The sequence below is a fragment of the Gadus chalcogrammus genome, chromosome 4 (genome assembly GCF_026213295.1).
Source record: "Gadus chalcogrammus isolate NIFS_2021 chromosome 4, NIFS_Gcha_1.0, whole genome shotgun sequence".
Taxonomy (NCBI): domain Eukaryota; kingdom Metazoa; phylum Chordata; class Actinopteri; order Gadiformes; family Gadidae; genus Gadus; species Gadus chalcogrammus.
In genome coordinates this window covers 12,023,722-12,049,127 of record NC_079415.1, presented here as the reverse complement: position 1 = coordinate 12,049,127, position 25,406 = coordinate 12,023,722, and the positions used below count along the sequence as shown (strand labels likewise).

The following is a 25,406-nucleotide window of genomic DNA, read 5'->3' as shown; positions in this document are numbered from 1 at the left end:
CTTCATTAATAGAGATGTATGTTAATTGGGTACTTGTTGTCGTTTTGTGGCCTATTTAGCTCATCCTGCAAATGGCCAGAGGCTGGTAAAATGTATGTATGCTACCCTGACCATGCCCTCACTTTCTTTGCGCTTTAAGATGCATTTGTCCCCCTTTGATGTACTGTGTGTGTGCTAACCGTCGTTTGCCAACAACCAGGGATGAAAAGCACTTTTACTCAAGTGCTTTACAGTTGCATTTGATATACATTTCTGCAATGTAACTTTAAAACTTCATGCAAAAAATCAAAATACTGCACTTCATTGATCTTATGGCCGAAAGTGTGTATGTATTGACTTCAAGTATGTTTAGGTTTAACTTAGAAATTGTCAATGGAAATCATTGAGCAAAGAAGGTTAGGGCAAACAAATGAATACAAAAGACAAGATGAAAAGTTGCTGTATATTTTATTGAATTATTCTATTCCAAAACGTGTCATATTGTATGACTTGTATGTGCAAAGTTTCAAATGGAACGGAATTATTCGGCACTGTCCTTCACCTTTAGAGAAACACAAAACAATAATTTGTTTGAAAGGCATTCAGATCAAAGAATATATGAAAATTATTAGGACACATATTTGTGGAACAACACTGTACTTTGACTGTCCAAATACCTTTCCAGAGTCACGGGTCTTAGTCCTCAGCTTGTTGACCTGACTCTCGGTGATATCGGCACGTTCCTCAGCTTCCTCCAGCTCATGTTGAACCTTCCTGCATTTGGACAGGTAAGAGTTGGCCTGCTCCTCCTGTAGGAACATTCATGTTTCGTCAGTTTGAATATAATGTAGCAAGGTTGACCTGAGTATCCCTTAAAATGTTGAACCTACCGCTTCCTCAGACTGCCTCTTGTATGCCTTCACCTTCAGCTGGAGCTTATCAACAAGATCCTGTAGTCTACAACCATTCTTCTTATCCTCCTCAGTCTGATGCACATTTGAAAAGGAAAAATCAACATCATGTCTCCTCTCATATTTGGGGACACCTTTTACAGCCTCTGCTCCTCGTCTCTGTTCATTATCAACCTCTGACTCCAGATCACGAACCTTTAAAGTAAAAGTGAATTACTAAATATTGTCCAAACAGTCAATCATTAAATGCTGGCTTATTATTGTTTTACTCTGCCCTCCAGTTTCTGGAGCTGCTTCTTGCCCCCCTTCATGGCCAGGTTCTCAGCCTCATCCAGGCGATGCTGCAGGTCTTTCACTGTGACCTCCAGGTTCTTCTTCATCCTCTCCAGGTGAGAGCTAGTGTCCTGCTCTTTCTTCAGCTCCTCAGCCATCATGGCAGCCTACAAAGTCAAACAATGTTTGAATCAAGAGTTACATCAATTGTTAGTCCATGAATTAAGAAATAAAAGTAGACCTACATCAGTGATGGCTTTCTTGGCCTTTTCTTTAGCATTCCTGGCTTCCTGGACACTGTCGTCCACCTCACCCTGGACTTGGACCAGGTCACTTTCCAGCTTCTTCTTTGAGTTCAACAGGCTTGTGTTCTGAAACATATTATAATGCAATTACAATCGAAACGTGTGTGTTCTTGCATTCAAATGATAGGATGAGAATGTATTTTTTACCTGAGAGTGCAGCAGTCCAACACGCTCACTGGCGGATATTAAGATTGAACAGACTTTATTGGCTTGTGTAACCGGTCAAAAGCAATTATATTTATATTGGCAACCATATACATGTAACATTTCCACCCATATCAAAAATTGTCTTAGATGTGTAACTTCATTGCAGATGCCAGTTGTAAATACATGTGGTCTGATTAATAAACATTGGGGGGAGAGTAAGAAGTTTTATGGGAAAGAGAATACTGTTTAGCCTCAAAAATAGTTTTGCAGGGAGTCATATTTCAAGATGTTTTAGAAGGAGGAATCCTCCCTTCAAAACAATTATAATAAAAAAAGTATAAATTTTATGTATATATATACACACTGCTGAGTCTTCCTCTCAGCCATGTTTTCCGATATCTTTTGTAGGTGTTGTGATTCCTCCAAAGGATTACCTTTACCTTTAGTCTTGCTCTCTCATTGGATGAAGGTTGCTACTGTCATTGACAGTCGCTTCACATTCCAGGATTCTGACTCCCAACACGTCCAGATATTTAACCTGCTAAATCACTCAGGGCTGTGCAACGCATTGTTGAGCCGCTCATATTGCATCTTTGCAGTTCACACTCCACGAACATCCTTTCCGTGATGCCAAATGCCTCCAGCTTGGGCCTTTTTTTGTGATTTCCAAATGATGTAGGTGACTGGAAAATCTGGCTAGAATTGTGTAGTGTGAACTCTAGCCTTAGGTATTTAATCCCAACCCCAAACTCAAATTGAACAGATTAACTCGTTTTAAACTGCAAAGTTTTGCATTAGTTGTACATTGTGCAATGTATTACTTAAGTATCCAATGTTCACAATTAAAAAGGTCATGCACATTCCCAAGGTTTATTTCACTCCGTTGAATTTCCTTCCACAACGCCTCTTTCTTATCATCTTTACTGCAGTCATCACCCAAATACACAGATACACAAGGTCATTGTTCCTGTCTGTTTACCATTCCTAGTGTACAATTTTAATAGCTAGATATCTAATTCATATCTGCTTTGGAACTATCTTTGCTATCATTTACCGTCTTGGACAGATGAAAAGCTATTTTGGCATCTATCTATAAATACTTAAGGTTTGCATTGCAGCTGAGAGCAGAGATACCTTTTTAGACTGGTTTTTTGGCATGAGACTATATTGACTGGGACAACATGCCAAGGAATAGTGTTGCATATGCTTACATCGATTTTTAAGATTGCATTTCCATTAGTTAGTATTTTCCATTCCATTATTGAGTAATAACCAAATTCATATGAAAATACTTACCTTTACTGAAGATTGAGGATGTTTTAAAGTAATACAGATTACTTGTGAAAATTATGAGGCATATCGCTTCATATAAAAAAAAGATGTGTTTGTGTGTACATTTACATACTTCTATAAACATAGATAGTATAAATATAGTTTGATTTAGTTATTTTTGCAATCTAATAACACCTCACTAAATTGTATTGCATTTTACATTATGTCAGTACTTTTATGTCTGATCTTTGTAGCAATGAATTTGTTAGCTTGATTGAGTGCTTGACCTCAATGAAATGCAGCAATGGCACATTGCTACCTATTTGGCTGACAGATAAAGATTGAAGTTGCTTCATCACCATGTGTAGCAAGCTAAGTATAATTATCATGTCCAATTTAGTCTCGTAGTTTCAACACAATCATATTAGTCATGGCATTAATAATACTAATATAAATAATATGTTTTGTATAGATATATATGTGTTGGAATAATTCAAAAGTTCACGCTTTAAAGTATGAAGTGTGTGTTTATGTGTCTTGACGGAGCTCTTAATCTCCTTTTCAAATTCATCCGGTGACGAAAGCCAACAGTTTGCATGTCTTGTCTACCACAGCTACCCATACCAGGGCCACAGCTCTGGCCCAGAGTGCAGCCCCCTCGTGCCTGAACTTGGGCCAGCTCGGGCCATGTGTAAGTGTCGATGACCACTAAATCCATGGTGAGCAACCTGTGAACGCCAGGCACAGTCCCTGCTACACACCAGTTATAAATACATGTGGTCTGACTGATTCATGACTTTGAGAGGAGACTGAGAAGCATTATAGGAAAGAAAATACTGTTTAGCTGAGTTGCATAATTATTTGGTATTTGTTGTAGTTTTGCAGTCTCTTCACTGGTCTTCAAACTACGTCACAAAAAGACTCCTGATATGACACTTCCAAAATTGGATCCCCGCCACAGTTAGCCATCCAGGTCGTTGTTATAAAACAACAAAAAAGAGAATATAGATATTATATATTCATATACATGCATATATACGCCAGGGATGGGCAACTTTTATTAAAAAGAGGGCCACAATTTTTCATCATCCCCATCAGAGGGCCACATGCCTGCGCACTACAACTTATCGGATATTAGAGAGGCTACAAAAAAATTCTAAATAAGAACGAAATATTTGTATATATGTCTGTATGTTTACTGAACCAACATACATTAATTTCATATTTTCAATGCAATTTCAACATCTCGATACTCTTGTTAAACGACAGATACAACACTTTTGTTTTTACATAAATAAGAACAGCCACATAGGTGATTAGTATTTTTTTCACTGCAGAGGGCTCACTTACATCATCATTCAATGATGGCTGCAAACTGCAAATCAGTGGCCCAACATTGAGTGCAACAACTAGCATTAGATTGACTGCTTCTGGTAGCAGTCTCCAAAATGAAATCCCCCTCTCATTGAAACATTTTTTGGATTTTTTTATTTTTAATAAAAACTGCGGGCTGCCAGTTGCCCATCCCGATATACACAATATTGAATGCAGAGCCTTGCTTGCAGATTTTCCAGGTCTATGTGTTACGATTCCTCCTCCATGTTTTCCTATCGCCAGCGTCTTGCAGTCTCATTGGCTGAAGGTCTTCGCTCCTGTCGGTTCCTGCGGTTGCAACACCTTTCAATCTGCAGGATTTGGACTCCCAGACAGGTCCAGATATCAAAGCTGCTCGATATCTCTTGGGTCACTGCGATGTATTGCTGCGCCTATCGGATTGCTTCTTTGCAGTTTTTGCCCTCTTTTGCACATGCTATGATATTCCTTTACGCTGCGCTTTTGTCTGGGATTTCAAAATCTTGTCTTTCTCTGGAATGTGTGAGATTTTGAGTATTCACACCCAAATCATAAACAGGGAATACGTGGGTTAACACCAGGGATGGAAACTTTTGCATTAGTTGTGCGTTTCTCAAGTACTCCAATGTTTATAAATATATCATGCTGATGCAAAATATTTGATTTAATATTAGAGCATAATCATGGAAAAGTACAGGCAGAAAAGTTACCAAGGATACAATCAGTGAGACAATTGGTGATCAATATTCTAATAGGGTGTCATGGTACACCCCTGGTTTTCCCATTCACCCGCCTGCCACCCTGATCTCCCCTAATTAACCCAACCACCTTCACCTGTGCTCCCCCTATAACAGTCCTCTCCTTTCACTCAGTCCTTGCCAGATTGTCTCTTGTTTCATTCATTCCGCAACTACCATTTGACTTTGTCTACTCCACTCTGCCTGTTAACGAACCCTCGCCTGTCTGACCTCGTGCCTGCCGTCCAGTCCCTGTCGGTCTGTCTGCTCCTCTGTCCCCGTCTCCTGATCCACCTGCCTGACTTCCTGTCATTGACCCTTCGCCTGCCTGACCTCCCACCCAACGTCGAGTCCCTGTCGGTCTGTCTGCTCTCCAGTTCCCGTCTCCCGATCTGCTCTTCTGCCCTCCCGTTGCCGACTCCTCGCCTGCTGACCCACCGACGATTCCCTTGCAATTCCTTTCTAATTTCAAAATTGCACTTTTGAGACTTGAGACAGTTTTGTTTACAGCACAAGTTTATACTGTCCAATTTATAAGTTTGCACTTAAAATCTGTTGTTTAAGATGAAGAGAAAAAAGTAATAAGAATAAAGAATAAAGTACATTTGCATTTTGTAACACAGTTGAGCCATTTTTATTATTTAAGAGCAGATTGAATGGAATCGTGATTAATCGATTCAGAACCTTATGAATAGAAATCGAATCGATTTAGGAAATTGGCTGCGATACCCAGCCCGATTTATGATTGATATTTCCACGACACATGCACATTCCAAAGCATTGCTTTACATTTTCCTTCGCTACATATGCCTGAAAGCATGTAGAATTTGATTACAATTATTTTTATTTTAAACCTTTCGGCCTACATCCAATGACCTATGAGATCCATCTCTATTAAAGATAAACCTGTTGATAGGACTGAGCAAAGGAAGTAAAGCAAAACAAATAACTACACATTACAAGATGGACGGTTGATGGAAAGTTTATTGATTTCCCAATTGAGTCATATTGTATGACTTGTGTGTGCGATGTTTCACGTTTGACGGAATTATTCAGCACTGTCCTTCACCTAAAGCGAAACACAAAACAAATGTAGAATTTGTTTAAAAGGCATTTGTATAAAATAATATGAGGACATTTTTAGGACACATGTTTGTGGAATAATAAACACTGTATTTTTACTGTCCAATTACCTTTCCAGAGTCACGGGTCTTAGACCTCAACTTGTTGACCTGAGTCTCAGCGATGTCAGCACGTTCCTCAGCCTCCTCCAGTTCATGTTGAACCTTCCTGCACTTGGAAAGGTAAGAGTTGGCCTGCTCCTCCTGTAGGAACATTTACATTTAGTTTTTAATAAGTACTGAAATTGATGCATAACCGGATTTTGTAATGTAGTTTTTACTTACAGCTTCCTCAGACTGCCTCTTGTAAGCCTTCACCTTCAGTTGCAGCTTATCCACAAGATCCTGGAGTCTGGCACCATTCTTCTTATCCTCCTCAGTCTGATGTACATTTGAAAGTGAAAAATCAACATCATGTGTCCTTTAGTTATGATCAAAATTCTAATGCATTCGAAACATATTTGGAGATGTAAGTTTGACATACCTGGTAGGTGAGTTCCTTGACTCTCCTCTCATATTTGCGGACACCTTTTACTGCTTCTGCTCCACGTCTCTGTTCATTATCAACCTCGGACTCCAGATCGCGAACCTTGAGAGTAAAAGTGAATGACTCAACCTTGTCCTTACACTTGAGTAATACATTTTTAAATGCCGGCTGATTATTGTCTTACTCTGGCCTCCAGTTTCTGCAGCTGCTTCTTGCCACCCTTCATGGCCAGGTTCTCAGCTTCATCCAGGCGATGCTGCAGGTCTTTCACTGTGACCTCCAGGTTCTTCTTCATCCTCTCAAGGTGAGAACTAGTATCCTGCTCTTTTTTCAGCTCCTCAGCCATCATGGCAGCCTACAAGAACAAGTAATATATTCATCAAGAGTTCCATTAAGTTCTCAAAACATCAATTAACAAACAAATATAGGCCTACATCAGTGATGGCTTTCTTGGCCTTCTCTTCAGCATTTCTGGCTTCCTGGACACTGTCGTCAACCTCACCCTGGACTTGGACCAGGTCACTTTCCAGCTTTTTCTTTGAGTTCAACAGGCTTGTGTTCTGAAACATATTATTACTCAATTACTGTTAAAACATGAACGTGTTCTTGTAATCGTATGACAGGATTCAAATGTTTGTTTACCTGAGAGTGCAGCAGTCCAACACGCTCGCTGGCATCCACCAGCTCTTGCTCAGCCACTTTGCGGCCTCTCTCTGTCTGTTCCAGAGCTGCCCTCAGCTCCTCAATTTCAGCCACCATGAGACCGTTCCTACGATCCACCATGGCAGCCTGCTCCTTCAGGTCTTCCGCAGCTCTGACAGCATCATCAAGATGCAGTTGGGCATCCTAATATTCACATGAAAACAGAACTGAATAGTTCACCCCAAGATATAAATGCAACTATATTCTACATGTGCAGTACATTACATCTGTGTTTTACCTTCAGTTGTCCTTGAACATTTCTCAGCTGCTTCTGGGCCTCAGCAGCCTGGCGGTTGGCATGACTCAGCTGGATCTCCATCTCATTCAGGTCTCCTTCCATCTTTTTCTTGATTCTCAGGGCATCATTCCTGCTCCTGACCTCAGAGTCAAGAGTGGCCTGCATGGAGTCAATGACCCTCTGGCTGTTCCTCTTGATCTGCTCCATCTCCTCATCCTTTTCAGCCAGCTTCCTGTCAACCTCACCCTTAATCTGGTTCAGCTCCAGTTGGACACGCAGAATCTTGGATTCCTCATGCTCCAGGGTTCCCTAAGGTATAAAATTAAAATTGACAAAATTGCAGACACTAATTATTTGATTTTTTATGTTGTTTTGCAGATTGAATCCTCACCTCAGCTTCCTCAAGGGCTGACTGGATCTCAGTCTTCTCTGTCTCCACCTGCTTCTTGGATTTCTCCAGCTCATGGATGCTCTTTCCGGTCTCACCAATTTGTTCAGTCAAATCAGAAATCTCCTCTGCAGAGCAATTTTGCATTTGTCATAAGTCTGATACATATTTTACCACAACCTAGCACTTTAATATTTAACAAATACTCACGTTGAAGGTTTTTGTTTTCACGCTTCATGGTCTCCAGATGATCCAGAGTTTCTTCATAGGAGTTCTTAATCTTGAAAAGCTCAGTGCTGAGAGAACGAGACTCTTTCTGAGTTCCTTCAAGCTCTGCCTGGCCCTCCTCATATTTCTGCTTCCAGTCAGCCAAAACCTATACATTATTTTTGGTTAGTGGTGGTTTAGGACCGGAGGAAGGATCATGGGATGATAATAATACAATTTATTTAAATTAATTAAAACTCACCTTGTCAAAGTTCCTTTGCTTCTTGTCAAGGTTGGCAGCCAGTCCATTGGCCCTCTCCACATCAACCATGAGATCCTCCACCTCACCCTGGAGTCTCTGTTTGGTCTTCTCCAGAGAGGCACACTTGGAGTTCACAGCCTCAATCTGTTCCTCAGCCTCTTGAAGGCGCTGGGCAAGCTTTTTTCTGTTAAAGAATAACATGGCTTGATTTGGGTACGTTTAACAATTACAATGTCCAATTTAGGTAAAGTTTTAAATGATTTACTCACTTGGACTCCTCAAGCTCCTCAGTGCGCTGGATAGCATCAGTTTCATACTTGCTCCTCCACTGAGCCACCTCACTGTTGGCCTTGGACATTCCACGCTGCAGCTCAGCTTTGGCCTCCTGCTCCTCCTCAAACTGCTCCCTCAGAAGGTCACAGTCATGGCGGGCTGATTGCACACCATGAGCAAGAGCATTCTTGGCCTGCAAAAGGTGAAACACACCATGTCAATTCAAGATAATCTTCTATCTTTGTCCCCTACAATTTTTATGAATAATACTACCATACCTTAACTTCCTCCTCATTTTGCCTCTTCAGCTCCTCAATCTGCTGAGTATAGGCCTGCTTGCCTCTGGTCAGCTGTGAGACAAGAGCTTCCTTCTCCTCAAGCTGACGGCCAAACTCGCCTAGTTGGATGTGGAATGTTAAATATTGAATACGTTGTTTAAAATCTAGATTCAATTCTTTTCATTAAAGAGTCTCTCCAGGCCTCCATTTAGATGCATTTATGATGAACACAAATGACCATATGCTGAAGCGTATACCATTTTCTGTCAGCAGTCTTGCTCTCTGGGCACTGATGTCATTGATCTGGCGAGCATTCTCATCACTCTTAGCCTTGATTTCACTCAGTTGGTCCTCAAGGGTACGGCAGATCTTCTCCAGATTTCCCTGATCATTAAAAATTTGAATTCAATGTACATTTACTTTTATCTATTTATTTAAAAATAATAATTAACACACTGAAGGATTTAAGGAATAACTTACCTTGGCCTTCGAAACAGCTTCCATGTTGCTGGAGAGGTCATCAATCTCCATCTTGAACTCGCTCTTCTCCTTCTCAAGCTTCTGTTTGACACGCTGGAGGTTGTCAATCTGCTCTCCCAGCTCTGCTACACTGTCAGCCTGCTTCTTACGCAGAGCAGCAGCAGTGGCTTCATGCTGCAGGGTGGACTCCTCAAGGTCACGACGCAGCTTCTGGAATTCAGCCTCACGCTTCTTGTTCATCTCAATCTGAGCAGAAGTGGCTCCACCAGCCTCCTCAAGCCTCTCACTGATCTCTTCAAGTTCCCTGGAGAGATCAGCTCTCTGCTTCTCAACCTTGGCACGAGCAGCACGCTCAGCCTCAATCTCTTCCTCCAGTTCCTCAATACGGGCCTAAATAATACACAAATATTAAGGTCAATATCCAAGTTCATAATTTCAGAACGTTTATATTAAAACAATTAAATTGATTAATTTTCCCACCTGAAGCTCCTTGATCTTTTTCTGAAGCTGAGCACCCAATGACTGCTCATCCTCAATTTTGCTCAGAAGCTGGCTGGTCTCAAAGTCCTTCCTGTGAATAATTAATAAGAAAAATTGTAAACTATATCAAAACAGTCACATGCACTAAACCCGATTGTTATTGTTAAAAAACAAATTAATTACTTCTTGATTTTCTCGTCAGACTGCTGTTTGTCATTCTCAAGATCCATGACAGTTTCCTGAGCCAGTTTCAGATCACCCTCAAGCTTTCTCTTGGATCTCTCAAGGTCCATACGGAGCTTCTTCTCTTGCTCCAGAGAACCTTCAAGCTGGATGTCAATAATTGAAAAATAATTAAGAACAATCCAATGTAATATTGAATATTCACTCAACTCCATTAGTAATATTCATTGAAAGTTTCCATGAGCTTTTCTCACATCATCCACTTGCTGTTCAAGCTTGGTCTTGGCCTTGGTCAGAGTGTTGACTTTGTCTTCCTCTGCCTGCAGGTCATCAAGAGTCTGCTGATGTGACTCTTGGAGGGCTTTCTTCTCCTTTGTCAGCTTAGCAACGCTCTCATCCTGAGAAGCCATCTCCTCAGTCAGGTTCTTCACCTGAAAAAAACAAATTCACAGTTTCATAATTTCTCATAAGTAAAATGTAACCTTCCCTTAAACTCTATAACGGATGGACAATGTTGATGGTGATGGTATTGTGGTTAAATCTTAACAAACCTTGTTTTCAGTGGCATGTTTCTCCTTCTCCACTTTGGCCAAGGTAAGCTCCAGGTCATCAATGTCCTTCTTGAGTTCAGAGCATTCATCTTCCAGTTTCCTCTTCTTGGCAGTCAGCTCAGCATTGATTTCCTCCTCATCCTCCAATCTCTCAGTCGTCTCCTTGAGTTTGGCCTCCAGCTGGATCTTACCTTTGATAAGTCCTTCACACCTCTCCTCAGCATCATTCAGATTGTCTCCGTCCTGTGTGATATTTATATTGGTAAAACATGTCACATCAAATGTATCTCAATGTTTGCACACATACATTTTACATAATGTTTACTTACAGAAGCCATTTGCAGTGAAAGATCATTCTTCTCCTGCAGGAGAGAAACCATCTTCTGCTCAAGTTCCTTCTTCTTGGCCAGGGCAGCTGCCAAGTCAGTCTTCATCTTATCATAGTTTTCCTTCATATTGGCAAGCTCCTTCTCGGTTTCAGCACTCTTCAGAAGAGGCTTTATCTTGTAGTACACCTTCATCCATGGCCAGTGTTTGACATTCATGAATGAGCGGATGTTGTACTGAATAGTGTAGATGGCTTCCCTATAGAATAAAATAAACCATCATATCGGGGATGTACTACAAACCCATTGGTGTTTTGACAACAATGTTTAAAAACATACCTCCTCTCCGTCATCTTCACGTATTCCTTTCTCATGACATAACCTCTGGCTGCAGCCTGAAGCATCCCGACCAGAGCTGCCAGCTTCTCATCTCGCATCTCCTCAAGAGTACCCAGAAGACCAGCTTTGAAGAACACCTTAATGTAACAAGAGACGTTTGTCAGCGTCAAATCCAGTATAAACCTAGTTTTTGCAGCAATAAACATACCTTGGTGTGTCCAAATTTGTACTCATCATGAGGTACGTCAATGGATCCAAGAAGTTTCTCAGAAGCCTTCTTGTTGTCAATAAACTGACCGTCAGGAATGACACTGGCATTCAGTACTTTGTACCTGAAGAAGACCATTGTAATGTTTTTAACAATAACTAAAATGTTAAAAGACAAAGTTAAAAAATCAAAATCCTTGAGTTAATACCTCTGCTTGAAGTCAGCATAGATGATTCTGCTGGGGAAGCCCTTTGTGCAGATTCTGATGCCCTCCAGCACACCGTTACACCTCAGCTGGTGGATAACCAGGTGGTTCTCCATGAGTCCTGTCATTTTGTTGAAATTCATGAATTTAATATTATAAGTTAACTAAATGTATAATCTTGATGCAGACACTATGAACATTTACTAGTAGTCACTGTACCTGGAGTCTTTGACTCATTGGGAATCAGACAACGCACAAAGTGAGGATGGGTGCTCCTCAAGTTGGTCATCAGTTTGCCCAAGTTCTCCTAAAGGCACGAAACTAAATATTAATTACGTAGAACGATTTAGAATTATATATGCATATGTAGTAAGTAGTACTACAAGTACATTTTTACATTTATTTGTGTGTTTACCCTTACCCTGAACTGTGATGACACTGTTTGCATGGAGCCACCCTTCTTCTTGCCTCCTTTCTTGGCACCCCCGACCTCTGTTTTTAATTATAGTTGATTGGTCACTGTTCAATTTATAACTTTAGTTTTTTCTAAGAAACACATTTAGTGGCTGGAAATAATTATAATATCACTGACGTAAAAACTACTGGTCCCAAATGTGAGCCGTACCTTCAACTACAGGTGGGTACAGGACAGGCAGCAGTTTGTTAGAGGACTTCTGGTACAGCTGAATAACAGAGTCATTCAGGGGATCCTTGTTCTTGTCCAGCCAGCCAGTGACGTTGTAGTCCACAGTACCAGCATAGTGCACCAGGGAGAAGTGGGCCTCAGCCTTGCCCTTTCCTGGCTTGGGCTTCTCAAATGCTCTGTTCTTGCCAAGATGCTGGTCATACAGCTTGTTCTTGAAGGTAACGTCTGAGGCCTTGGGGAACATACACTCCTCTTCAAGGATGGAGAAGATTCCCATTGGCTTAAGAGAAAAAAATATTGATGAAACATTATCAAAAGTAATTTGTAATTCACGCAAAGAATAATTATTTATACTTATAATATTCAGGTGTACCTTCTCAATGAGCTCAATGCAGGCAGCCAAGTCCATGCCAAAGTCAATGAACTCCCAGATGATACCCTCCTTCTTGTACTCCTCTTGCTCCAGGACGAACATGGTGTGGTTGAAGAACTGTTGCAGTTTCTCATTGGTAAAGTTGATGCACAGCTGCTCCATGCTGTTGTACTAGTAGGGGACATTTAATAAACCGACTATTACTCGTTTTCAAGAATTGAATGGTAATGACTAACGTCTCAGAATGAAGGAAATGCTTTCAGAAATGCTGCCACTTATTGAACAACCTACATCAAAAATCTCAAAACCAGCAATGTCCAGCACACCAATGTAGAATTGTCTTGCTTGCTTGGTGTCCAGCATCGTGTTGATGCGGATGACCATCCACAAGAACAGCCTCTCATAGATAGACTTGGCCAGGGCACTCACTGAGTTGTTGACCTGAAAATATTTTTTTTTATAAAATCATCACAATTATATCAAAATATACTATACGTCATAATAGACAAACCATGTTAACAGAACTTGTACCATATTTCCTTAACAAACTGTGTTTTTCTTACCTGAGGTACAGTCTGTCCCTTGGTGACATACTCATTTCCGACCTTCACTCTTGGGTAGCAAAGAGCCTTGAGCATATCAGCAGAGTTCAGAGACAGTAGATAGCAAATCTTGTCGGCCTCTACAAAGGTAACATGAAAAATGAATGTGTTATTATTCTGTATAATAATTACTCCAAATGTAATACAAGCAAATATGCACCAATATACCTTCTAGTGCACTGATGAATACATGTTAATCGTTACCTTCATTGCCATCTGGCTCAGCCTGCTCCTCACGCTGCTTCTGCTTGAACTTCATGTTACCGTGGTGAAGCACAGCACCAGTAAACTTAAAGATGGCCACCTTGTCCTCACTAGTGAAGCCCAAAATATCAATAGCAGCCTGTGTTGAAAACAAAGAACATTTAGAAAACATTTTGTAAAACGTATGCCACGTGGAAAATATATGAATTGTTTTTCAATCAACCACTGACATCAGTAGCATCCAGCTCCTCTTTGTCATCAATGCTGGCCACAGTGATTTGACCCTGACTGCACATGGGGAAGTCGTAGGGGTTGCTGGTGATGAGGGTCATTTCTGAGGGATTAAACAAATGTCATTTTTTCTGCTTTATATGCTGCTACCTAACAGTTAACTTCTGAATAAAAAAATAATTAATCTTGCTTTTCCAAATGCATTTCCATAATATGCAATGGAAGATATAATCTTTACCAAAAACGATTTATTCTAGAGAGAAAACTAGCCCTTTAAATATTTGAACTTCAGAAGTAATTTGTACATATTACGTCATATTCGAATAGATAAAGGCAATTCAGGACAACTTTTCATCTTAATATTAAGTACATTCTTCACACTCTTACTATTATAAAATCTCACCAATGATCTCAGGTTTGTGGTTGGTCATCATCTGGAAGAAGATGTGATAGCCTCTCTCATCGGGAAGCTGGAATGACACTCTGGACTTCTCCAGCAGATCTATAAGGCCCATTCATTAATCAAAACCTATACCACTAATAATCTTGGTTAAGGAATCCACATGTAGAACTAGATACTTACACGTCTCAATGTCAGCACTGGATAGTTTACCGTTTGCGTGGAAATGAATTCTGATGAATTTACCCTGTTTGCAAAATAATTAGTTTTAATCATCCTCAAAAAAATACTCAAAAACTAGGGAGCATCTTCAGGGAGGAATTCATTTCATACTTACAAAACGGGAGGAGTTGTCATTTCTCACAGTCTTGGCATTACCATAGGCCTCCAGCAGGGGATTTGCTGCAATGATCTGGTCCTCCAGTGACCCCTATAATCCGACATAAAATGTTTATACCTTTTTACTGAATTATATTTGAATTCTTCATGTTCTTATGTGATTTATTAATGAATTGATTCATTGATTTAATTGATTTAAACATACTTTTATCTTTCCAGCGCCTGCATCCGCCTTATCTCCTCCACCACCCACTGCGATGGTAGCAAAATACTGGATGACACGCTTGGTGTTCACAGTCTTTCCAGCACCGGATTCTCCACTGGGTGTGAAAAGAAGAATAAAGTAAATTCATTTTGACATGTTTTCAATGCATGATTCATTGTATTATATTTATGTCATATTAACAGAATCAAACTTACGTAATCAGGACAGACTGGTTCTCTCTGTCTGCAAAGAAAATTCACATTTGAATGATTACACCATTTATTCATAAAAACAAGGTAAGATTAGGGATTTCAAACTTTGAATTTACAAACCAGTGAGCATGAACTGAAAGGCGTTGTCAGAGACAGAGAAGATGTGGGGTGGAGCCTCCATTCGCTTCTTGCCTCTGTAGGCATTGACACACGACTGATCGTACACTGGGAGCCACTTGTAGGGGTTTACAGTGGCACAGAACAGCCCCGAGTAGGTCTGAAGGAAATCACAGAGAGTTTCAGGGTAATTTATATACTATACTATTATATATTTTATGTATTTTAATTTAGAATGTTAAATATCATACGTAGATCATCCATGCTGCATAACGCTCTGCAAGGTTATACAACACAGAGGCTTCATTGAGATGGGTCATCATGGCCATGTCCTCAATTTTGTCATACTTGGGAGGATTCATGGGATAGACATCGTCTTCCTTGACTGTCCTCTCCTGAAATATGGAAACCCATTTTTAGTTTTCTTAATAATGCATCTTTCACTTTCGCATTGTTGATACCAACAATCTAGTCCATGCCATGATCAACCTCTGCCTACCTCCTTTGTAGCCAAAATTGTGACGGTGACTTTGCCAGCATCCCTCTTAGTGATGGTACACTTGACGTACAGTTCCTTAACATCACTGACATATGCAGCAGCCTTCGCATCAAATGGCGTGCTCTGGGCCTCAAGCCTCTCCCTCTCTGGCTTCCGGAGGTAAATGGCAGCCGCGCCATAAATGGCCATTTCTGCGTCCGTACTCATGATGGAGGCTTATTTCATGAAAACAAACATACTCATTTATTTATTTTAACTGACATATATAGATGGCTTCAAGAAGGTTTTGTGATGGTGTTTGTCCACGAGATATTCATATTCTTACCGTTTCCTTCCCTCTGTTCGAATAAATTGTTCCTTTAAAATAAAAGTTATTATTAGTGTTATTAAGTCACATGTATAAGTAAAGGTAGATTTTTACATAATTACATCAATGTTTTGTTTTGACAACAAAACAATGAAATTAAAAATTCAGATAAGATGCAGCTATAAGACCCCTCTAATGACCTCTAAAATAAGAAGAATACCTAGAAAGAAGATTACTTGAAAAATCGTTACGAATGTAAACAACACTAGATAGTAATTTGAATAACCAAAGATCCTAAACATTATCTTAAAGACATGTTAATTAAAAATATTCTTCATGATTCTTTTTAAGAGGTAGATAAATAGGAATACTTTCAATGAACGCAATAAAAAAAAGCATTTCTGATTCCCCATGCAATGATCTCCCTTCCACAGCAGCTGAAGCATCAGTCTGACTTACCACCAGTTGTAATAACCTGAAAGCCCCTGCAGTCTCTCCATCTCATCTTGTGGCCTCTTATATAGAGGTGGTTCTGCAGTCCAGGCTGAAACTAAATAAGGGCAGATCTTCTTGTTCTGTTTAGCTTTGCATTTAATTTGTTCATTGGCATATACATTTCCAACAGTTACAATTCTGATAGCAAATTAATCATTGACTTTGAAGATATATAGAATACAATATAATGTTAGCTTATTGTATTTTCTCAACGTATATTTTGTTATTCATATTTTGTTTCCTTGCAGATTGTGATCACTTATTTAACAATCAGTTTCACACAATCTATAATTATATCATGTACAAACTTTGAATACGTATCCATGCCACATTGCAACTGTAAGCAAGGGTTCCTTTTTTGGCTTTGTCACAGTATTCAAACATTTATGACATAATGCCAAGGTAGATGATTCAATAGAGGCCCTTATGCTGGGGGGTATAGGGCTGCATGTGTTCATTTATTTTAATCATGACAGATTTTTTAAGTTCTTGTATACTTGTATCCACAGATGTACAGACACTCATCTGCCGTCTCCCTATATTAATAGATATACCATGTGCATATCTGTTCCAAAACTATCTTTAGTATCATTTATTTAATTTAACAGAATAAAAGATGAAGAAGAAGTTTGAGATTCTATAAATATCCAAATTATTGTCCATATTGCAACGTTGCAACTGTCACCTGATTACCACTTTTGGCATGGTTAGAGTGTATCAAATTTAATGACATGATGCCAAGGAATAGTAATGAATGTATTTTTACATTTTTTTCAGATTGTGTTTCCATTCAGCTTTGCTTCAATTATTTGTTCAATCTGCAATGATTGTGCTTTTAAACTGAATACATATTCAATCTAATGTGCAAAAGTGGACCACCAAGGGAATAAGATGTGGCATATATCTATAAACATATATATATATGCAAAGGCCTATCCACAAATTAATTCTACTATGTAATCACCTTCTTATTAAATTGTATGAAAATACTTTTTATTGTACTTTTATGTTTGATATCTTCATAATGGACAGTTGTTTATGTTACACTGTATCCTCTAGCTTGATGTCGGAGTGCTTGACCTCACATAAATACACCAGTGGCACATCGCTTGCTATTTGGCTGGCGGAAAGGATATTAAGATTGAAGAGAATTTATTGGCTTGTGTAACCGGTCAAAAGCAATTATATTTATATTGGCACCCATATACATGCAACATTTCCACACATATCAAAAATTGTCTTAGATGTGTAACTTCATTGCAGATGCCAGTTGTAAATACATGTGGTCTTATTAATAAACATTGGGGGGAGAGTAAGAAGTTTTATGGGAAAGAGAATACTGTTTAGCCTCAAAAATAGTTTTGCAGGGAGTCATATTTCAAGATGTTTTAGAAGGAGGAATCCTCCCTTCAAAACAATTATAATAAAAAAAGTATACATTTTATGTATATATATACACACTGCTGAGTCTTCCTCTCAGCCATGTTTTCCGATATCTTTTGAAGGTGTTGTGATTCCTCCTAAGGATTACCTTTACCTTTAGTCTTGCTCTCTCATTGGATGAAGGTTGCTACTGTCATTGACAGTCGCTCATTCTTTTAGTGCCATACATGATAACAATCTATAGTTGTATAAGTTGTATATGTATTTTATCTCAATAGTTTAAATGCAACATCAACACATTTCAAATGTTTTTATGCTGGAATCCAATTCATAATATCTGGGGACATTTCATATTTGGTTTCTTGGAAATGCAGAACATTTACTATGTTTAACAAGTTAATAATCAGTTTAATCTATAAATATATTAGTTACGTTTATTACCAGTGCTTGCCACATTGCAACAGTTAGCCAACATTCCGTTTTGTTGGCAAGATTTTCAATCTTTATGACTTAATGCCAGGGAACGTAAATTAATCAAGGCCTGATACCTTGGAAGGTATAGTGTTGCATTTATTAATACCTCTTGGAGTGCACTCCCTTCACTTCTTCCATTGCCACTAAGTATTTCATCAACATAGTGTATGTGCGTGTGTGTGCGTGTGTGTGCGTGTGTGCGCGTGTGTGCGCGTGTGTGCGCGTGTGTGCGTGTGTGTGTGCGTGTGTGTGTGTGTGTGTGTGTGTGTGTAAGCATTCTCATGGTGGCTTAACCTAACACAATGCATATGGAGTAATGGTTAAAGTATTTTATCAGCAAAACAGCAAGGAGTAAAAATGAATAAATCAGTTCATCACTCGTTCATCACAATGTAAAAAAATTGTAGGTTATAAAACTTCTTATTGATGCTTCTCTTAATTCATTTGGACCAGAGTACTGGCTTCATTCATGTAGTTTTTTTATTTTGAACCGTTATTATAATTATAGCAGTTTAATATTGTGTTTGAAATGTAGAAATGTAAATCTCCCCTTTTTATTATCATTTTTACTGCAGTCAGCGCACACACTGAGACACAAGGGCATCATTCCTGTCTCTTTACCATTTCCCATTTTACTATTGTAATATCAGCCAAAAACCAGCTGCAGTGACATTTACCTTCTATCACAGATTGAATGATAGTTGGGCATCTATCTATAAATAATTAGGTTGACATCGAAACTGAATACAGATCCTTTAGCGGCATGGTTCGGATCATGTTATTGGATTATATATACTTTAATGACATGATGCCAAAGAAATGTTAGATTGCATTTCCATTACTCAGTATTTCATATATCAGTATATATATAAATAAGGTTGTGGGCAGAGCCTTTGGACTACAAGACCGGTCCAGATATTAAACCTGCTTGATATCACTCGGGGCTCTGCAATATATCACTGCGCCTATCGGATTGCGTCTTTGCAGTTCACACTATCATCACTCTAAGGCACATGCTACGATATGCCTCGAAGCTGTGGGCTGTCTTTCACTTGAAAATCTGGCTTAAATCATGTAGTGTTAGCATTTTAGTATTCACGACCAAATCATAAGGAGTGAAGATGTGTGTTACCACCAGGGATGGAAAGTACTTAAACTAAAATGCTGTACAACACACTTTTGCATTAGTTGTGCGTTTCTCAAGTAGTCCAATGTTTACACTTGAAAATGTCACGCACATTCCAAAGCCTAGCTTTTCTTTTTCTTTCACTACATTATCCATAGCATATGCATATGTTAAACCTTCCGGCCTACATTCAATGACTTATGAGATACAGCTCTGGTAAAGATAAACCCTGTTGAGTGAGCAAAGGAAGTAAAGCCCAAAAAATAGCCGCACATTGCAGGATGGAAAGTTGACACATAGTTTATTGTTTGTAATTCACATTTGTGTCATATTGTATGACTTTTACAATGTGCGATACTTCCAATGGAAAGGAATTATTCAGCACTCTCCTTTCCCTACGAGAAAAAAACCAAACAAATATAGGAATTAGATACATAGTCATTTTCAAGTAAATAATTTCAGTTAATTCTAAGATATATGTTTGCGCAATAATGTGAACAGTACTTTGCCATCGAAATACCTTTCCAGAGTCACGGCTCTTGGCCCTCAGCTTGTTGACCTGAGTCTCAGCGATGTCAGCACGTTCCTCAGCCTCCTCCAGCTCATGTTGAACCTTCCTGCACTTGGACAGGTAAGATTTGGCCTGCTCCTCCTACAGGAACATTCATATTTTGTTTAAATAGGTACTAAAATGTATGCAATACCTTGAGTGTGTTATGTAACTTTCACTTACCGCTTCCTCAGCCTGCCTCTTGTAAGCATTCACCTTCAGCTGCAGTTTGTCCACAAGATCCTGTAGTCTGCAACCATTCTTCTTATCCTCTTCAGTCTGATGCACATTTGAAAGTGAAAAATCTACATCATGTGGCCTTTGGGTTACCATGGCGGCGCCCGGTGTGGCTGCGGCCAAGCCGGCTCCTGATAAAAATGTGTGTTTTATGTTAAATGTACCGTCAAAATCGTCTTCAAAAATCGCGTACAACAGGAGTACACTACTGGGACTTAGAAACAACAACAGCACAAAGGATATGTCCGGAGTTAACTTCGCCTCGGATCGCGAAACTCTTCTCGGTCTAGGAATAATGTCCCGTGACAACGGACCCTCCATGACAGCGGGCTCCCCCGCCCCCACCAGCCGAAACTCGAAGCATCTGATGCGGCAGTGGAGGCCGAGCACAGGACGGAGGATAAGGCGAGGTTGCCGAGCCGGCATCACACACCGCTTGAAAAGAAACCCTCACAAAACAGCACTACCATCTATTCTCCTATCGAACGTCCGCTCGTTAGAAAACAAAATGGATTATCTCAAGCTGGATTTAACCACACATAGAAACGTAAGAGAATGCAACGCGATCATCCTAACCGAGACGTGGCTTCACAACAACGTTCCGGACAGCGTAATTAAACTGGATGGGTTTACAACATTCCGCGCTGACAGAAACCACGCCAGCACGGGTAAATCTCGAGGAGGTGGTGTGTGCATTTATATCAATAACAACTGGTGTACAAACGCAGCAGTCATTACAAGTCACTGCTCAGAGAACATTGAGTTTTTAACCCTCAACTGCCGTCCATTCTACCTGCCGCGTGAATTCAATACCGTCAACATCACAGCTGTTTACCTTCCCCCTAGCGCCAACACAAAGGAGGCACTCTCCATTCTGTACAAGTCTGTGAGTACACTACAAAACACACACCCGGACTCGGTCTGCGTAATCGCTGGCGATTTAATCAGGCCAAATTGAAAACAGTAATGCCACACTATCACAAGTGTGTGAACTTTGCAACAAGGGGAGAGAACACACTTGACCAGGTCTACATCAACATCAGACAGGCCTTCAGAGCTGTTCCCCACCCCCACCTGGGTTCATCAGACCATCTCTCTGTTATGCTAATCCCAGCCTACAGACCTCTGTTGACGAGAAGCAAGCCAACTGTGAAACAGATCAGGGCCTGGCCAGAGGGCTCCACAGCAGCTCTACAGGACTGTTTTGAATGCACAGACTGGTCGGTTTTCAGGGAGGCGGCCACCACCAACCAGGACGTCAACCTCACCGAATACACAGACTCTGTAACTGGATACATAACAAAATGCATGGAAGATGTAACCGTCACCAAGGACATTACAGTGAGAGCAAACGAAAAACCCTGGTTCACCAGGGAGGTACGTGAGCTCCTGAGGGCACGCAACATTGCTTTCAAGTCTGGGGACAAGGAGGCCCTCAAGTCTGCCAGGGCCAACTTGCACCGGGGCGTGAGAGCAGCCAAGCGTGCATATGGACAAAAAATAAACTCATACTTCACTGACACAAAGGACCCAAGACGCCTGTGGCAAGGCATCCAGTCAGTCATAGACTACAAACCATCCCCCCCACCGTGTGAGGACAACACAGACTTCCTCAACTCACTCAACACCTTCTTCAGCCGGTTTGAAGAAAATAACACCACAACACCCAAAAAAAAACCTGTAAACCCTGACAGCACAACACTTCAACTGGACCCAGCGGACGTGAGGACGACCCTACTCAAGGTGAACCCCAGGAAAGCTGCAGGTCCTGACAACATACCCGGGCGTGTGCTCAGAGACTGTGCAGACTCACTCACCGACGTCCTCACAGACATCTACAACACCTCTCTGAACCAAGCCATCATACCAGCAAGTTTCAAAGCTACCACCATCGTACCACTACCCAAGAAGTCACCGGTATCATCACTGAACGACTACAGACCCATAGCACTCACCCCCATCATGATGAAGTGCTTTGAGAGACTGGTAAAGGCCCACCTAACATCCACCCTCCCCACTACTCTGGATCCATACCAATTTGCCTACCGCCCAAAGCGCTCCACTGATGACGCCATAGCAACAGCACTCCACCTCTGCCTGGCTCATCTGGAGAATAAAAACAGTCACGCACGGATGTTGTTCATAGACTTCAGCTCTGCGTTCAACACCGTCATCCCCCAACATCTTGTGGACAAGCTGAGTAAAATAGGCATCAGCACTTCACTGTGCAACTGGCTGCTGGACTTTCTTACTAACAGACCGCAGACAGTCAGAGTCGGAAACAACTCCTCAGCGACCACCATCATAAACACGGGGGTGCCGCAAGGATGTGTGCTATCCCCCCTGCTGTTCACGCTGATGACCCACGACTGCTGTGCCAAATTTGAAACGAATCACATCATCAAATTTGCAGATGACACAACAGTGGTGGGCCTCATCAAAGACAATGATGACTCAGCATACAGAGAGGAGGTACAGCTACTCATCAACTGGTGTGAGAGGAACAATCTGCTTCTCAACGTCAACAAAACAAAATAAATTACTGTAGACTTCAGGAAGGAACAACCAACACACATCCCACTCATCATCAACGGCAGTGCAGTAGAGTCTGTGAAAAGCACAAAGTTCCTGGGAGTGCACATCACGAATGACCTCTCATGGCCTACCAACACCACCGCGCTGGTCAAGAAGGCGCAGACACGACTCTACTTCCTGAGAAGGATGAGAAGAGCTGACCTCCCCACTTCTGCCCTCACCACCTTCTTCAGAGGTGCTATTGAGAGCATCCTGACCAGCAACGTCTCTGTCTGGCATGGCAGCTGTCTAGCTGCAGACAAGAAGGCACTGCAGAGGGTGGTGAGGACAGCAGAAAAGATCATCAGGTCACCCCTACCAGCCATTCAGAAACTGTACACTTCACACTGTTCCAAGCGGGCAATGAACATCATCAAAGACACAACTCATCCAGCACACAGTCTGTTCTCCCTTCTACCATCAGGGAAGCGGTACCGCAGCATGCGGTCCCGCACAAGCAGACTGAGTAACAGCTTCTTTCCACAAGCCATCAGACTCATCAACACACTGAAGAAAACCACATGAACTTCACCATGTCACTGGCACTTTACTGTTGCACTTTACTTTACTGTTGCACCTTGTGACCACTGATTGTACTTCTGTTGCTATGTGTGTGTGTGTGTGTGTGTGTGTGTGTGTGTGTGTGTGTGTGTGTGTGTGTGTGTGTGTGTGTGTGTGTGTGTGTGTGTGTGTGTGTGTGTGTGTGTGTGTGTGTGTGTGAGAGAGAGATTATTGTCAATGTCTTATTTAAATGTTATATGTTTTTTTGTTCAATGTTTTTTAACTACACATTGGAGTCTGGCCAAACGCAATTTCAAACTTCTGTGCTAACCCTGTTACATAGATTTTTGACAATAAAGTACACTTGAACTTGAACTTGAACTTGAACTTTAGATATCAAAATGTCCTCAAAATATTATTGCAATAGAAACATATTTGGAGATGTAAGTTTGACATACCTGGTAGGTGAGTTCCTTGACCCTCCTCTCATATTTGCGGACACCTTTTACAGCCTCTGCTCCACGTCTCTGTTCATTATCAACCTCTGATTCCAGATCACAAACCTTTAGATTTAAAGTGAAATAAATAAATCTCCTCCTTACATTGGACTTAAATCTATGATTAAATGCTCGATGATGACTATCTTACTCTTGCCTCCAGTTTCTGGAGCTGCTTCTTGCCTTCATGGCCAGGTTCTCAGCCTCATCCAGGCGGTGCTGCAGGTCTTTCACTGTGACCTCCAGGTTCTTCTTCATCCTCTCCAGATGAGAACTAGTGTCCTGCTCTTTCTTAAGCTCCTCAGCCATCATGGCAGCCTTGAAATTATAAAAAGTAAGAATTTTTATTTTATTAAGAGGTAATTTAGCTTGTCATTCCATGAATTAAGCAATACAGGTAGACCTACATCAGTGATGGCCTTCTTGGCCTTCTCTTCAGCATTCCTGGCTTCCTGGACGCTGTCATCCACCTCACCCTGGACTTGGACCAGGTCAGTCTCAAGCTTCTTCTTTGAGTTCAACAAGCTTGTGTTCTGAAACATATTATAATGCACTTACAATCAAAACATGTTTGTTCTTTTCAAATTCAAATGCAGGCGCGTGACATCCATATGGGCAGGTGGGGCAGCATACTTCTTGCAAAAAAAATTGTTCCATTGCTCCAAGTCTATTTTTAATAATGTGATTGTCACAATAACTACCAATAGATTTGGTAGGCCTTCCGACTATTTTTGGTGTGATGACATCAAATTTTGATAATGGGGGTGATTCTAGTTGAGTTTAACCTGTCAAACAATGTTGGGGCAGGGCAGCTCAGCGACTTGTTTCTCCGTATGTGTATCGCATAACCCTGCAGGCTGCAATAAGAATTGCAATCCGCTCTAAAAGACACCTCGTAAAGTAGTCTGCCCCATGGTCATATTCTAGAACTTTTGTTGTTTTAACTCAAATTTTTCCGCCAGTATCTTTCATCGTTTCTATATCAGATGCGGATAGGGCGAGTGCTGTTGCACCTGTTACAGTGTCATCAAACAACTTGGCCCAGACAGACCGACAAGTTGTTGAATGTAAAAGTTTAAAGTTGTTTAATGTAGCTCAAAAAATATACATATAAAAAAAAACATATACATTGTGGATGTGGTCATATGCTAGTAGTTTCTGCCCCACTGGAATTGAGGGTCACCGCACACTGCTGTTCAAATGATAGGATTAGAATGTTTGTTAACCTGGGAGTGCAGCAGTCCAACACGCTCACTGGCATCCACCAGCTCTTGCTCAGCCACTTTGCGGCCTCTCTCTGTCTGTTCCAGAGCTGCCCTCAGTTCCTCAATTTCAGCCACCATGAGACCGTTCCTACGGTCCACCATGGCAGCCTGCTCCTTTAGGTCTCCTGCAGCTCTGACAGCATCATCAAGATGCAGTTGTGCATCCTAATATTCACAGAAAACTTTTATCAGAAAACAGCCCAACAGGATGGCTTGAACTATGTTTTACATGCGCCATACATTTGTTTGGGTCATACCATCAGTTGTCCCTGAACATTCCTCAGCTGCTTCTGGGCTTCAGCAGCCTGGCGGTTGGCATGACTCAGCTGGATCTCCATCTCATTCAGGTCTCCCTCCATCTTCTTCTTGATTCTCAGGGCATCATTCCTGCTCCTGACCTCAGAGTCCAGGATACTCTGCATGGAGTCGATGACCCTCTGGCTGTTTCTCTTGATCTGCTCCAT

At 40.9% G+C, this 25,406-nt stretch overlaps 2 protein-coding genes across 2 annotated transcripts; both read right to left on the bottom strand.

Moving 5' to 3' along the window:
• Window positions 1-537: 537 nt before the first annotated feature.
• Window positions 538-25,406, bottom strand: LOC130380577 (myosin heavy chain, fast skeletal muscle-like). The gene is made up of 7 exons (XM_056587822.1): window positions 25,200-25,406; window positions 24,904-25,107; window positions 24,085-24,210; window positions 1,160-1,330; window positions 870-1,085; window positions 640-788; window positions 538-541 (listed from the first exon to the last, which is right to left on the bottom strand). Exons 1-7 carry the CDS (start codon window positions 25,404-25,406, stop codon window positions 538-540), a joined length of 1,077 nt encoding a protein of 358 aa, XP_056443797.1.
• LOC130380555 (myosin heavy chain, fast skeletal muscle-like) lies at window positions 5,905-16,366 on the bottom strand. The gene is made up of 41 exons (XM_056587797.1): window positions 16,300-16,366; window positions 15,859-15,890; window positions 15,534-15,748; window positions 15,286-15,429; window positions 15,038-15,194; window positions 14,921-14,948; window positions 14,706-14,820; window positions 14,499-14,591; window positions 14,345-14,408; window positions 14,165-14,263; window positions 13,761-13,864; window positions 13,531-13,669; window positions 13,288-13,406; window positions 13,016-13,165; window positions 12,725-12,895; window positions 12,331-12,631; window positions 12,127-12,197; window positions 11,925-12,012; window positions 11,709-11,826; window positions 11,501-11,624; window positions 11,293-11,429; window positions 10,957-11,212; window positions 10,628-10,870; window positions 10,331-10,507; window positions 10,077-10,222; window positions 9,894-9,984; window positions 9,414-9,803; window positions 9,191-9,317; window positions 8,934-9,052; window positions 8,652-8,848; window positions 8,383-8,566; window positions 8,124-8,289; window positions 7,917-8,041; window positions 7,526-7,834; window positions 7,228-7,431; window positions 7,020-7,145; window positions 6,770-6,940; window positions 6,583-6,687; window positions 6,384-6,479; window positions 6,171-6,302; window positions 5,905-6,046 (listed from the first exon to the last, which is right to left on the bottom strand). The coding sequence occupies exons 1-41, from the start codon at window positions 16,338-16,340 to the stop codon at window positions 6,026-6,028; spliced, it is 5,895 nt and encodes a 1,964-aa protein (XP_056443772.1). The 5' UTR covers window positions 16,341-16,366; the 3' UTR covers window positions 5,905-6,025.